The sequence below is a fragment of the Equus caballus genome, chromosome 16, assembly GCF_041296265.1.
Source record: "Equus caballus isolate H_3958 breed thoroughbred chromosome 16, TB-T2T, whole genome shotgun sequence".
Taxonomy (NCBI): Eukaryota; Metazoa; Chordata; class Mammalia; order Perissodactyla; family Equidae; genus Equus; species Equus caballus.
The window spans coordinates 27,300,852-27,315,261 of record NC_091699.1 but is presented as its reverse complement, the minus strand read 5'-3'; the positions used below and the strand labels follow the sequence as shown (position 1 = coordinate 27,315,261).

The 14,410-nt window shown below is 41.4% G+C and overlaps 2 protein-coding genes across 6 annotated transcripts in view; one reads left to right on the top strand and one right to left on the bottom strand.

Annotated features, from left to right (window-relative positions):
• The window catches only part of CNTN3 (contactin 3), a 317,098-nt gene extending 315,268 nt beyond the window's left edge, over positions 1–1,830 (bottom strand). For 3 of the 5 annotated variants that reach the window (XM_023620075.2, XM_023620078.2, XM_023620077.2), the window contains exon 1: positions 1,692–1,830. The gene's annotated coding sequence lies outside the window, so the exon portion shown is untranslated. Of the gene's footprint in view, positions 1–631; positions 1,123–1,691 lie in introns of those variants that run through there. The other 2 variants (XM_023620076.2, XM_070238601.1) reach the window with 2 other exon arrangements.
• LOC138918166 (uncharacterized) overlaps positions 1–14,410 on the top strand; it is a 130,703-nt gene that overhangs the window by 18,000 nt on the left and 98,293 nt on the right. Inside the window, exons 2-3 of the mRNA XM_070238365.1 lie at positions 1,647–2,163; positions 8,472–8,586. Of these exons, the coding sequence (XP_070094466.1) occupies positions 1,647–2,163; positions 8,472–8,586 (632 nt within the window). The remainder of the gene's footprint in view (positions 1–1,646; positions 2,164–8,471; positions 8,587–14,410) is intronic.

Sequence of the window (14,410 nt, the reverse complement as noted above, 5' to 3'; positions counted from 1 at the left end):
ATACTGATCCTTTTGGGGGTCCTTAACCACATGTTGACTCTCAACTGACTTCAAGTAATCATTCAAAAACCAGTTAATTCCTGAAGCCGCGATTTTTATAATTTGCAAGGCAGCATCTTTCCACTAGCATGGATGAACCCTAACAAATTTCTTTTATGAACGTTTACAAGAACCTGTCTCATTGCAACCAGTGCCTGGTACGTATTAGGCATTTTGCAAGTGTTGCTTAAATGGATGTCAATATGAACCTGCAGACAACTTCCTCCCTAATACGACGGCCCACAAAGAGTTAACACCACAAACTCAGATGCCAGGTTACTGCAGCCAAAGTCAAGTTACTGTTAGTAAACACAGCTAGCAAAGCAAAAGTAACACATTTGACTTGGATATTGAGACATAATAGCTCTTTCAAAGGCAATTACTCCTTTCAATCTCTGAAGGGCTCTGACTCATTGTTCTGATTAATTCCAGTTTTTAATCTATTTACAGATCAGGATTCTTTTTCAGCTAGTGTGATATTCATCTCTGTGGGGGTAGACAGAAACCACAGCACATACAGCCTTCCTACTATTCTTTTTGGAGTTATTCTTGCTTAATCATCTTTAAATTATTTCTGGATTTACCTACTCACCATATGAGCCGGGTTTCTCACCTCCCTCCTGCACATCACATATCTCCCGTCTGTTGCTTTCTCTAGCTGTTTCCCCACATCTTGGTTTGAGGTGAACAGACTGGCCACTCCTTTCTCAGAGCTCTGTCTGTTCCCTTCCCTTTGGCTCAGAACGGAGATTTGCTCTCCTCACCGTAGCAGGCACCGTTTGTTATTAAATCATTTCTCTGGGCGCATCTCCTTGTTGTAAATCAATAAGCAAATGCAATACAAGGAAGGACACAAGGATTGGTGAGCCGTGCGGAGCTTTGCACAAGCAGAGACCAGAGCTGTTCATTCATTTCAGGCAATCAAAATATTCTTGATGATGCCGTGACTTGGGCTGCCCGGTTGGCACTTCCTGGTTTTCCGTTCCTGATATTCCCTTACCTGCTTGGTTAGCTTTGCAGGGCTCCTTAGCCCTGAACGGAGAAGCAGCCAAGACCAGGGTCCGAGCTCAAGACACCTGGACTATAGCCCATCAGAGATAACCTGGCAAACAAACGCGACAGGGGATTCCGTCCATGGCTGCAGATTTGAAAGTGGAAAGAAAATGCAGCTTGGAAAACTTGATCGCTAATGGAGAAATCCTGCACCCAGGTTTCCTCAGAGCTGGGAGCCAGGAAGGGGATTTCTGGCAAAAAGCTATCACATTCCACTCCCTGCACCATGTACCTGGGATCCTTCCTCTGCGCCACTACGGTTCACAACTTTTTTTTTTTTTTCCAACTTTCACTGGCCAAATCTGCTACGCTAAAGGCAAACCAGAGGGACCCACCTCGCGTTTCCCCAAGCTCAAGCGGGGATGCGGAGTTTTCCCATTCCAAAACCAATCCTCGCCCTAGAAGGGGAAAAATAATCTCCCCAAAGCAAATCAGCTGGGAGAAGCATCTCTTCTTCCCGACCCGTCGGGTGCATTTCCCGGCAAACAAACTTGAAGGCTGAGGAGTCGTGAAGCCAGCGCGTAAAGTTTGCCCCGGCAAGTGGCTCCTCTCAGCACCCCCGGCCGGGGGCAGCGAGGAGCCGGGCATCCCCGACCTACCTGGTCTTTGCAGCTCACCGGGTGCCCGGCCCGCCGGCCCGCCAGCCGCCCTTGGCCCGGGCCCGGTGGGCAGCCGTGCGCGCCCGCGCGAGCCGCCGCCGCAGCGCCCCAGTCCGCGCCGTTCCCGGCCGAGCCCGCGGCGCCCGCCGCCGCCGCGCGCCAGGCTGCTGTGGCTGCTGCCGGCGCCGCCGCCGCTCCAGCGCGGGCACGGGAGGGAGGGAGGACGGCGCGGGCGGGAGGGGCGGGGAGCGCGGCCGAGCAGCCAACGGGGGCCCGCGCCTCGCGCCGCCAGCGCCCCCCGCGGCCCCGCGCCCGCCCGACCCGCGGCGCCCCGCGCCCGGCCGCGTGGGCACACGTGCGTCCGGCCTCCGCAGGGCCCTGGGCGGCGGCTGGGAGGGCACGGAGGGCAGCGTGTCGCCGCTGGGTGGCCTCGTGCGCGCCCAGCTGGGGCCCAGGGAGCACGGGGTTAAAGGTAGGAATGCCACTTGTAGGAAAGCCTCATGTGGCTGCGATCCTGCAAGAGCGCAAATATTGCCGATTTTAATATTAAAGCGCATAATTATTAAAGGTTCGCTGTGTACCAGGTAGTGGAGGGCACAGTTTAAAGTGAACGAGTTCTTGGAGTCCCCAGAGCAACCCTAGAACTGTTACTCCCTGAGTTAGTGGCGAGGAAATTAATTTGCCTAAGGCTTCAGTGAGTCAGAAGAATCACAATTGTATTCTTGCAAGGACCCTTTGAGGCAGGTGTTATCACCTTTATTGCCTAAATACATACAGTGAGTGGTCGGTTGGAGGACCTGGACTTGCATGAAAGCCTGTTGGAAAGTCTTTGGACGGCTAGGCTAGACTGACTTCCATTACCTGTGCAAAGGTTACCAGTGCAACTTTACTTGTAATTGAAAAGCTGTTGGAAACAACCTACCTGTCCATTCTTAGGAGAATGGCTAATTAAAATACAGTGGAGACATACAGTGGAATACAATGCCGCAGCCACAAAGAGGGAGGTACATCTGCTACTACTGGCGGGAGATGACCTTGAAGAGGTACAGTAGTACCCCCTGATCTAAGATTTCGCTTTCCCAGTTTCAGTTACCTGCACTCCGAAAATATTAAATGAAAATTCGATAAACAATTCTTGAATTTTAAGTTGTGCACTGCTTGGTCCCCCACCATGTTACCAGGCCATGACTCATCCCTTTGTCCAGGTGTCCGTGCTGAATATGCTGTCCGTCCATTATTCACTTTGTAGGCCTGTCTGTTATCAGATCAACTGTCAGGGTATCACAGTGCTTGTGATCAAGTAACCCTTATTTCACTCTATAATGGCCCCAAAGTGCAGTGATGCTAGCAGTTCAGATATGCCAAAGAGAAGCCATAAAGCGCTTCCTTTAACTGGAAAGGTGAAAGTTCTGATTTAAGAAGGAAAGAAAAAAATTGTATGTTGAGGTTGCTGAGATCTTGTGTAACTTTTATTACAGTATATTGTTATAATTGTTCTACTTTATTATTAATGTTGTTAATCTCTTACTGTGCTTAATTTATAAATTAAACCTTATCATAGGTATGTGTGTATAGAAAAAACGTAGTATATATAGGGTTCGGTACTATCCATGGTTTCGGGCATCCACTGAGGGTCTTGAAAGATCCACTGAGGGTCTTGGAGAAAGAAGTGAATTCAGGAAAAGTATTGACAGTTTTGTGCTTATATACATGTGTGTATGCATATTTATGCATTCGCAATTTCTAGAGGGATATCATAGGATACTGTTAATACTCATTGGAAGACTGAAATGGGGACTGAATTTTATAATTGACTTTGTTTTTAAAATTTATCTTATTTACTTTTCTTTTATAGTAAAAAAATCTAGTCACGTTAGTTGAATTAGAAATAAACAAGAGTGTACAGCCCTGTTCCCTCTTTTCTCCTTTCCTCTCTGTGCTTCCTGTTGTCAGAGGGACACAACCCCTCCTCACGGGCAGCAACCTGGGCAAAGGAGCCTCGAGAAGGGGTTTAAGGGAAAGGCTGTTTTGACTGCTCTTTCACATTCTTGCTCACTTCCCCCAGAAATAAGTGCTCCTGCCTCATCGGCTGCAATTCAGAATGGAATGTAAACTGCTGGAAAAACTCTCCTTAGGGGGGTTTTAAAGCCAAGAGGCAGAAACCAAGTCAGTAAGATTCGGGGCGCTGCTCCCTACAATAAACCCTGCATGCAGGGCCCCAGCCCTTCCAGTTGGCAGAAAGAAACTGCTTTAAAGGCTTGAGCAAGGCACCCCAGAAATATTTTAACAGTGGTGATGCTGTGTTTTCCCATGAGCATGCAGCAGGGTCCTGGGATACACCGGGTAGCTTTCTCCGATGTTGGCCACTTTTGTCCAATCTCTCACTTTATTAGGAAACTCTTCTTCCCTCTAAAAGTAATGGGTGGACTTTAAAAAAAAAAAAAAGCTGGGGTTATTTATGTTTTGAAAGGGGGGAGGCAAGGATAGATAGAGCTCACTACTATAAATAAAAATAATGTGCTTTTCCCCATCAGAATTAAATTGCAGTAAATTTGCGCTCCTTAAGGCCTCTCTACTTAGCAAAAGAAAAAATAGAACAGGTACGGAAAAGTTGTTTATGGTCGTTTCAGTTGTTATTGGTTACTGTAAATAATCTTTTTGCTTGCAATCTGGGAACATGTTGGCAAACCCCCTGAGTGTGACAAAATGTTTTATTGGGTAGAGCTGGTGTATTCTGGAAGGAACTGAGGTAACATTACATGCAAATTATGCTCATGCCTTGCACCTAGCAGGTGCAATTACTGCCATGCCCACATCCATCACAGGAGTGCCTCTTCTCTTAATATTTTCAAGTTGGTGTCTCATAATGCATTTTCCTTGTAATATATACATACACGCCCTGTCTAATGGGAAGGGAAAGAGCGTTTTCATCAAGGAGGGGAGTGGCCCCCAGCCAGCAAGTGACTGGGGTAAGACAAGAGAGAAGTTTCTTTCAATTAGAGAAAAATCTAAAAATCTAAACCTGAACCCCTCACCGCCCTCTCCAAATAATTAGTCATTTCCAACCTCAGATTACATTGCCTGTGCTGGTGAAAGCTGATTAGTTCTAGAAAGGGATTTAATAGAATTTTGAGTCTATTGTTGCAGCAGAGGCGGGGGACAGCCTAAATTTGTAGGAGTAATGATGAACATTGACTGTGAGCCTCCGTTTCATGGTCAGAACACGTAAGAGGTATATAAATATAGTATAGAAAGAGATATGCATCATTTTACTTCCTCCGTTTGCTCAAAATGTAAAGCATAATGTGAGTCAACTGAAAACCTGATATTTACCAAAAGTTGATACACAAGAGCAGGTTTAAATAAAATTTCCATCCAATTTCTGGGCCGAAAGCCCAGGAAATTAAAAACAAAAAAATTAAAGGCACATGTGGGTCTTCTCAGTGTGAATGCCGGATGGAGTTTTTATTGAATTTGGCCTCGACTGATTGTAGCATTATAAGCAATTCTGCAGTTAAGTTTCAGTAGCCATTTAGATGGCAAATCCTTTTTTTAGGGTATTATAACTAAGAATAATAACTTCCTTTTTATATGGCACCTTTTATATCAAAGCACTTTAAAATGTGAGATCATCTTCCCATTATTAAGCTACCCTGACTGTGTTGGAATATAGAAGCTATTTCATGCCACTGACACCACATAACAGTTATTTGTTTGCCTGTTTATTGTGTAGCAAAAGGAAATGAAGAAAAATATCTGCTAAACCCACAGACTGACATTCTTAGGTAAAAGTATAAATTGGAATGTAGCCAAGTTGCTAAGTTAAACACATCTATTTCTGTAAAAAGAGTCTTTTCGTTTCTATGGGTGGAAAGACAAGTCCTTTGGACATCGCCATGTTACTGTCCCAAAGTTTTAGTTCATATCTGGATGTAGAGATCGTAGGTCAAACTAGAAGATTCTGGAAGCATGGATGCATATAAAATGCTTAGCATTGTGCCTGGAACTTAGCTCTGGGTATTAATCAAATATAACTAATACAGATTTCTGCTTATTTGTTTCTTTCCTCTGAAGATGTTTCCTGAACTTCCTAATCATAGCTCTGCTGTCATTCTTTTTACTTCACAGAGCATATCCCTATGTGACATTTTCTTACATATTTTTTTATTGCCAGTATCCCTCACCAGAATGGAAGCTCTGGCAAGTGGGAACTTTGTCTTGTTTACTGCTGCACTCACAGCTGCCAGCACCTGTCTGACACACTCATGATAGGTGTCCCATAAATGTTTGTTTAATGATGGAAAGAGCTTCTGGCATGCCAGGCACTATATTAATTGCTTATATGCGGCACTTTGCAACCCTTACAACACCCCATGAGGTAACTACCTTTTTACAGATGAAGGAACTAAGGCACGGGAAAGCGACCTCATATCTTTGGAAGCTCTCTCTTCCAAGATTACACAAACTGTAAGTCACAGAGCTTGGCCTTGAATCCAGGGGTCTGATTCCAGACTCTCTGCTGTGTGCTGTACATGCCTGCAGGTTGAAGTGGATTTTGTCAACCATCTAGTCCAGCACTTCAAAAACCTTCCTGTGTCTGCAGACAGCTGGGGGTCTGGTTAGAATGCAGATTCTGACTCAGCAGGTCTGGGAGTGGGCCTGAGACTCTGCATTTCTACCAAGCTTCTAGATGATGCTGGTGCTTCTGGTCCACAGACCAAACTTTGAAGAGCTAGGATATAGTCCAAACCTTCCATGCTAACATATAGGCCAGCTGACATATCCCAAACTTTAGGGATGTGAATTAGTGGAAGTTAAAAAACAATATTGGAATTACTTAAATAGTCATGACATCATAAAATTCAATTTAGGATTATTTCTTCCAGGTTTACAATGACTAGTCCAGAGTGAAATCTCAATGAATATTAGTTTCCTATACAGAAGACGACGAGATTATGTAACTTTCCCCAGTTTGTGGGCGGTAGAGCTAGGATAGAAACCACCCAACGTTTGTCCTTTTCTTTTTTTTGATCAAAACAGGCTAGATCCTCTCAGTCAGTCTTTTAAGGTACATTTCATGAAAATTTGAAATGGCAACAGAATGAGAAGGTTAAGAGAGTTGGTAAAGAGGATGTGTACAAATGTAATTAGCAGTTGCCCTTTGGTGGGGATGAGGTTGTAAACTGAGGAAGAAATGAGGCCATTTGAAGTTCACAGCTCTTGAATTGAAAATCTGTTACACAGCAGGCTAAAGATTACTGCATAAAAAGACCCTTCACCCTAATGTAAGTGGCTATACAGCAGCAATGTAGGTTTCCAATTTAGTAACTCTATTTATATTCTTTGTTTTGCCCAAGTATTAATGGGAATAACACTGTCTTTCCCAGTTAGATATGATGTTTTAAAAAAGAGGTTATTATGTACATATTTACTTCATTGAAAATATGAGCTTTTGCGCAGTGACATACTTTTTAATTAACTTACCTCATCAGCTTTTACTGTGGGTTTACAATAAAATAAGTATCTATTTTATTGGTCTACCTAAAATATTCTCCTCCAGACCACCAAAATTTCTTGGAATAAAGATAAAGACTTTTTCATCTACTAAATTGTAGAAAGCACTCCTTACATGTGTGTATTTTAATTCTGCTCGTATTGTTATTATGATGCTAATTTTTTGACACTAGTAAATTTATTGATGTTAAAAGTGGGCTTCTGCTCTATGTGTATGTTTGAAATGCTTTCTATAAATAAATCTTAGCTCATATGTTGAAATAAAGGATGTTTTCTAAACTCAAAGTAAAAGTAAGTTTTTCACGGGGAATTAGAGAATGACAAAAACTTTTTTTTAATGAATGGAGGATGGCTGGTATTAGCTGAAAAAGTATCTTGGATGGAGTGTAAAGAATAAAAATAATGATTGTTTTAGTCAGCGCTGGGTGTTGTAACAAATTACCGTAGACTGGTTGGCTTACACAACAAACATTTCTCACACTTCGGGAGGCTAGAAATCTGAGATCAGCGTGCCAGCGTGCTTGGGTTCTGGTGAGGGCCCTTTTCCTGGTTTACAGATGGCCACCTTCTTGTTGTATCTTCACATGGCAGACAGCAGAGAGACAGAGAGAGAGCGAGCGCAAGCTCTCTGGTCTCTTCTTCTAAGGACACTAATCCCATTCGTGAGGGCTCCACTCTCAAGACATAAGCACCTCCCAAAGTTCCCATCTCTTAGTACCATCACATTGGGAGTGAGGATTTCAACATATGAATTTTGGGGGAATGTAAACATTCAGTCCACAACAATGATACACAGTAAATTGAGGTAAAATAAGATGCTAGATAAAAAACATTGTATAGAAAAGCAAGAGACAAGCAAGGAAAACAAGTTTATGTTGATTTAGTTGCCATGATAGGATCCTAATGAGCCTATGTGGTAGTGTGATAAATAATATTTTGACATTTCTAGACATCTGTATCAAATGACTTTTTTTGGCTCTGAAAAAGGAAATATAAGAAAGAGTTTTACGTTTCAGCCAGTTTACCCCATGGAAATGCTTTTTCTTTAATAACTTGATACAGCATTAACCTGAGTAGCCATAGGTATAAAACAACACAAAGTAATCAATTCTGTTATAATTGTGGAACATCTCACCACTTGATGTATAAAAATAAAAAGATCTGTTTCCATTATTTTCTAGTAACTGAGTAGTGTCTTTGGGAAGGAATAATTTTCATACCTAGTAACAACTAGCCAAAACACAATGAACTCTTTCCTACCTCCAGAGAGCGGTGGAAAAGCAGCTGATTTCTAAGGTTCTACTGATCACCTGTGGACCTCTCACATGGCCCAACACACGGCACATATTAAAATGCTCATTGAGTGGGCATGCGTCAAGTGGTAAGTTTCTAAAATTCTTTTTGATCACATGCTATTCATTTTGATCACCTACTTCTGAATTTTCTTCATTTTGGTCAAAATGATTAAAGGAGAAGAGATTTTTCTCATTGGAACACTCACTTCACTATTCAAAAATATCCTTTTGAGGATATTTTAACTGGAATCCTTTAGTCTAGTGCTTCTGAGACTTTGCTACACATTAGAATCACTTGAGGGACTTCAAAAATCTAGATGCCCTGTCTTCACCTCATCCTGATGAGTTTGTAATCTCTGGGGTGCCATACCCACGCATTGGTTTGTTTTTTAACTGCCCATGGGATTCACCCGTGCAGCCAAGTTTGAGAAGCGCTGCAGGTTGAATTCTATCCCCCAAAAAGATATGTTGAAGAACCTAAGCCCGTGTACCTATGAATGTGACATTATTTGGAAATAGGGACTTTGCAGATGTAATTAGTTAAATTAAGACAAGGTGTTACTAGATTATGGCGGGTCCTAATCCAATGACTGGTATCCATTTATGAGGAGGAGAGTTCGGACACAGACATGCAGAGAGAGGAGAATGCCGTGTGAAGACATAGAGACAGACACACAGAGGGAAGATGTCCATATGAAGGTGGAGGCTGAGATTGGCATTGTGCAACTGCAAGCCAAGAAAACACCAAGCGTTTCCATAAACCACCAGAAGTTAGAAGAGAAGGACGGAACAGATTTTCCCTCTGAGCCACCAAGAAGGAACCAACCCTGCTGACACCTTAATTTTGGACATTTGGCCTCCTGAACCACGAGAGAATAAATTTCTATTGTTTTAAGCTACTGAATTTGTAGTAATTTGTTAGGGCAGCTCTAGTGAGCAAACGTAGTACTTCTTAGTCAATCCAAGGACAAGGTTGATGGCAGTATGTGATTCCTCCTTTTCCTCTCTTTTAGCCATCTAGAAGAATTGGTGAGTGGGTTCTAAATTAATAGCCATTTTCACTGACTATGCCAGAGTAAATATTCTGCCTCCTCCCATTACTCTCTCATGCCCCACCACTGCCATTAAGCCAGGCAGAAAAATTCAAAGCGCTTATTTTGATGAAACATTTCTTGGGTCATTATAGTTTTAGGGATTAGACTTTGCCGCTTGATATTCCAAGCATTTGTTTGCTTACACACTTTCTATCATGGTCCATAAAATACTGTGTGAGTCTCATCACTCGAATATTTTCTCTTTTAACGAAGTCCAATTGCTGTGGGTTACAATCAATAAAATCAAAACGTTTTTAAAGTTGAAAACAATGAAAAAGAGGTATCTTTCTTTTCCTTGAATCTTTTGGCCAAGGTGATAGGTTCCCAAATATATTTTCCCATGAAAAAACCTCTTCCATTGTTTCTTTAGTAATTATAAAATGATCCTACACTACAAACTATTTTAAAGATGAGATTCAAGAGACTTTAGGTGACCCTTAATCATCTTCAAGCTGTTATCACAATCACTGGGAAGATAAGTATAGGCATGATTTGGACATGGATGCAGACAACCTAGTAATCAAAAGCTGATAAAGCAACCCATTCCCAATCAGCCATTTTAGATGACTAAATAAGTAACTGTAAGAGTGACCCTAATTGATGAGGTGACATTCTGGTTATAGCATGAATGTCTGCAAAACTGCAGAGCAGGTCTAGAAGTTTGTAAACTGTAACCCCCAATATGATTGTTAGGTACCTCATACCCCAGCTAACAGAAACTACAACTGCAAGTGCAGATACGCAATTATAAAAGCATCGGAAGAGTTATTAAGTAAGATGTTATTTAACAGTTAAAAACACGAAATAGGGGACCAGCCTGGTGGTGCAGCAGGGAAGTTCACATGTTCCACTTCGAGGGCCTGGGGTTTGCCAGTTGGAATCCTGGGTGTGGACATGGCGCCGCTCAGCAAGCCATGCTGTGGCAGGCATCCCACATATAAAGTAGAGGAAGATGGGCACGGATGTTAGCTCAGGGCCAGTCTTCCTCAGCAAAAAGAGGAGGATTGGCAGCAGATGTTGGCTCAGGGCTAATCTTCCTCAAATAAAAAAAAAAACACAGAATAGAGACAATTTACAATTAAGCATTAGTGAGTCACGTAAATAGATATACCGCTAGTAGAGAAAGAGAGCTTCTAACTTCTCGTGTCAGAGATTGCTAGTCCCTTGAAATAAGCCTTATGTGGAGGATTGGAATTGGCCACCCCAAGGTATGTCTCTTTGGCATGAGGATTATTTTGGGCTGGTTACTTTAAAAACTACAGACAGGAGAGAAACTCTGAAAAGCAGAAGTTGTCCTTTGTAAGAGACATTTACATTTGTAAAGAAAATCTCCATCTGTAAAGGTGTCTCCCTCTTTGTACCAGGAAGAGGGGGGATGACCTTGCCTCTAGAAACTCTTATCAATGCAGAAGGCAAAGACTTAAATCTGCATAATAACCTTACTCTTGTTTACTGTGCTTTTCTGGTAATCTCCCATAACTGACTCCCCCACCCCCAACATCCTCCTTTGCCTTTAGCTGAGGAGGGTATTTAACATAAGAACCTCCACCATTTTGGCGAGTTACTCAGTTTTCCTGAGTCTCTCCCATGCATACATGTTATAAAGCTTTGTTTGATTTTTCTCCTGTTATTCTGTCTTATGTGAATTTAATTCGTTGTCTGGCCAAAAGGACCTAGAGTGGGTAGAGGAAATGTCTTCCTCCGCTACAGTTACTAGTATTTTGGCTAATCCTATTTTGATCGTTCTGCCAACTTTGTTGGGGCCATTTCTGGCTTTTACATCCTCAGGATCCTTAGTGAGGAAAATGCACATAATAAGAGGAATTATTAGAAGAAGATTAGAATAATATTAGTCAGATGATTGCAGAGGAAAAATCTCTTCCCCTATAAGAGCCAATGTATTTTATACATAGCTAGTGGCTTAGGATGTAATTTGTGGCACCCAGTGTGAAACAAAAATGTGGCACCTCTTGTTTAAAACATAGGAAAAAAGTGTTATATATAAACAAAGCTTTTTCCTTTCTTCCAGTCTCTCTCTTTTGAGTTGTCATGATGGCTTTTTTTGCTGTTTAATGTTATTCTGTGTAAAGGAGAATTTAAAATGTTAATTATTAGCATGAATTTGACCTTGCATCTTTATGTTCTGTGATGCCAGTGTTAAATGCAAATAGAAGAGCATTTAACTCATATGTGGAATCACTGAAATTGCACGATTTGTATTTTGTAGCTTCTACATGCATATGCATTTTGTTCTTCCCAGAACAATGGAAGTGTCGGACAATGCTAACTCAGCTGTTGTTATTTAATGCGACATGCATGCATTCTCCTAATACTCTATTTTTGGCTTATTGATGAATAAGAAAGGGCTGAAGCGAAAAGGAAGTATAGGTTGCTCTTTCTTTCACTTTTGTTCTATGTCATAATTTTCACATTTGCGGTTGGCTACTACAGGGAAGTAGTGACAAATAAGAAAGGATGCAATAGGGTTCTTGGGTCATTAGTATTTCTCAGAATGCCATTGCTGTTTCTGTATTTGAAGCAAAATTCTGATCCCAATGGAAAGTGTGGCCTCTCAGGGCTATTAGCACCTCACTTACTCAGCTGTAACCAGTTTACTTTTTACTCAGTTTGAGTCTTGCTGAAGCCCCACACAGAGTGGGTGCCCAGAAGTCTGTGCTTGTGGGGCTTTGAGAACACTATTTGTGCATGGTGCAACAAGGAATGTCAGACATGTAGATTGCACATCCCTCCTCTGCTCGAGCACGTGCTCTGTTGTCCACTGGATTCCACTTGCAAAACACCAGTTCAAAGAGAAAATTATTAAGAATTTCAAGACAGCCACAGCATAGCATTGAACAGGAGCAGAGCCACGGCACGGGTCATACCACCATGAAGCTGCCCTGGGCAAAGCCATTATAAGCCTATAATTATTACTTTGAAATTTAACTCTGCTTTTTCCACTAGCATACAGTGTTCTGGATTTATATGTAAGTTTTGATGTGATAGTCAAAGATGGTCAACCTAATAGGTTACTTGAGGTGTATTAAAAAAACAGTGCTTTCATTTTTTAGCTATTTTACCCACATTTTGACTCAGTAAAAATCCAATTTTTTCTTATATGAAAAAGGTAAGGACAATGTCCCTGAGTATATTTCCATATCTTTCATTTGGCATTTTCCTCCATTGATGCATGCTGTAAATTTGCTATTGGGAACTACTCACAATCTATATTCTGGATCTCCAAAGTTATCTAACAAGCCACGGGCAATTAATATTTACTAGAGAACAATATAATTTCACAAGCAGTCACACCTTCCATCTTCTGCACACGTTTATATGCTTTTAGTTATTTAAAAAAAATCAGTCTAGTCATTTATTTTGGTGTCTTTTTCTTAGAGAACAACTTTCGTACCACACGTTTAAAAAGTGGGGAAAGGGTTCTTAGACACATGGCTTTGTGATTCATTGATAGATGCTTCGAGGCTAGATCTACCCCTTCCACATTGTTCCTCTACTTTTCCCACCACTCTTTTTTAGAGAGTTCTTGCATTTAAAATTAGATCATCAACTTTCAGCAAGAAATGGCAGAATCTCAAAACTGACTTACGTTACAAGAAAGCAGCCTGGGGCCTACACATACTCTTCCAAGTTTTAATACTCCCAGGTGTGGCTTTCGTTGAAAACACTCCAGCTCTGCCCTTCATTTGGTATGCTGCCCTGCTTACCAAGAGTGCAAATCTCGGGTAAACCTTATTCTTAATAAGGCTACCAGGATCAGAGCCAATCAAAAAAGGAACAGCTTTCATAAATATTCACACCTCACCAGAGACTTAGCTGTAACAAGTAATGAATAGTCATAGGGAATCTCATCATTGACTGAGACCCATCAATGCCAAAACAAAACCCCATTTCCAAAAGCAAAATAAAGGAAGCATGTCTGTAAAGTACAGGCTAAGATTAGAATTATGAGAACGTTGTTTCAATTTAGAGATGTTTTTGTTACGTTCTGTGTATCATTTATTTTCTCTCCTCTCAGATTAAATATAGATTCTTAAATATAAATATCTGTTTTAAAGACCTGTTTTTCCCAATATACCATTTTTTTTCCTTCTGCTTGGATAATTGTGTGTTCGTATTGCCACAGACAGCAGTAAAACACATGCATTTTCTCTATATAGCACATCTGTTTGCTTACAAGATTCGTGGGAAGGCAGTAGGTGATTTTTCCAATGGTTTCTGGCTTGTGGTCGAACATTTCATCCCGCAAACTGGAAAACCACTTGGTTTGACTACCCTCAATATGAGGATGAAATATTTGGGCTTAAAACATAAAGTGGGTAGAGGCATATGGGCTGCAATGAGTCAGGAAGTATTCTGGACATTAAATCTGGGAAAGCGGGGGAAAATGTGTCTGTCCTTCCTTATTTCTCCCTTTACTGCTTGCTAAATAGAATTGTCAAAGCCTCAACCTCCTGCATCTGTTGCAATGTTTTGTAGATTAGATATTTGGAAAGCGCTGTTGTCTTTCTGAATGTCTTAAATGTGTTCAGCTGTCTGTTCTGAAAGCCATGCAATTAAAACTGATTCCGTAGGTATGTGCTGTGAACAGGACATCACTGGTTGGATGATATACTTTCCCTCTTGACACTCTCCACTCGTCTGCATGGTTAAACTAGAACAGAGACTCAGAGGACCTCTAAGTATTTTAATGCATACACGAAGTCAGGCCAAAAAGAATTTCCTTATTTATCTGTTTAACATTCTTATTCTCTACCCGTCTTTCTATCATTCTCTCTCTCTTTTTTTAAGTAAATTG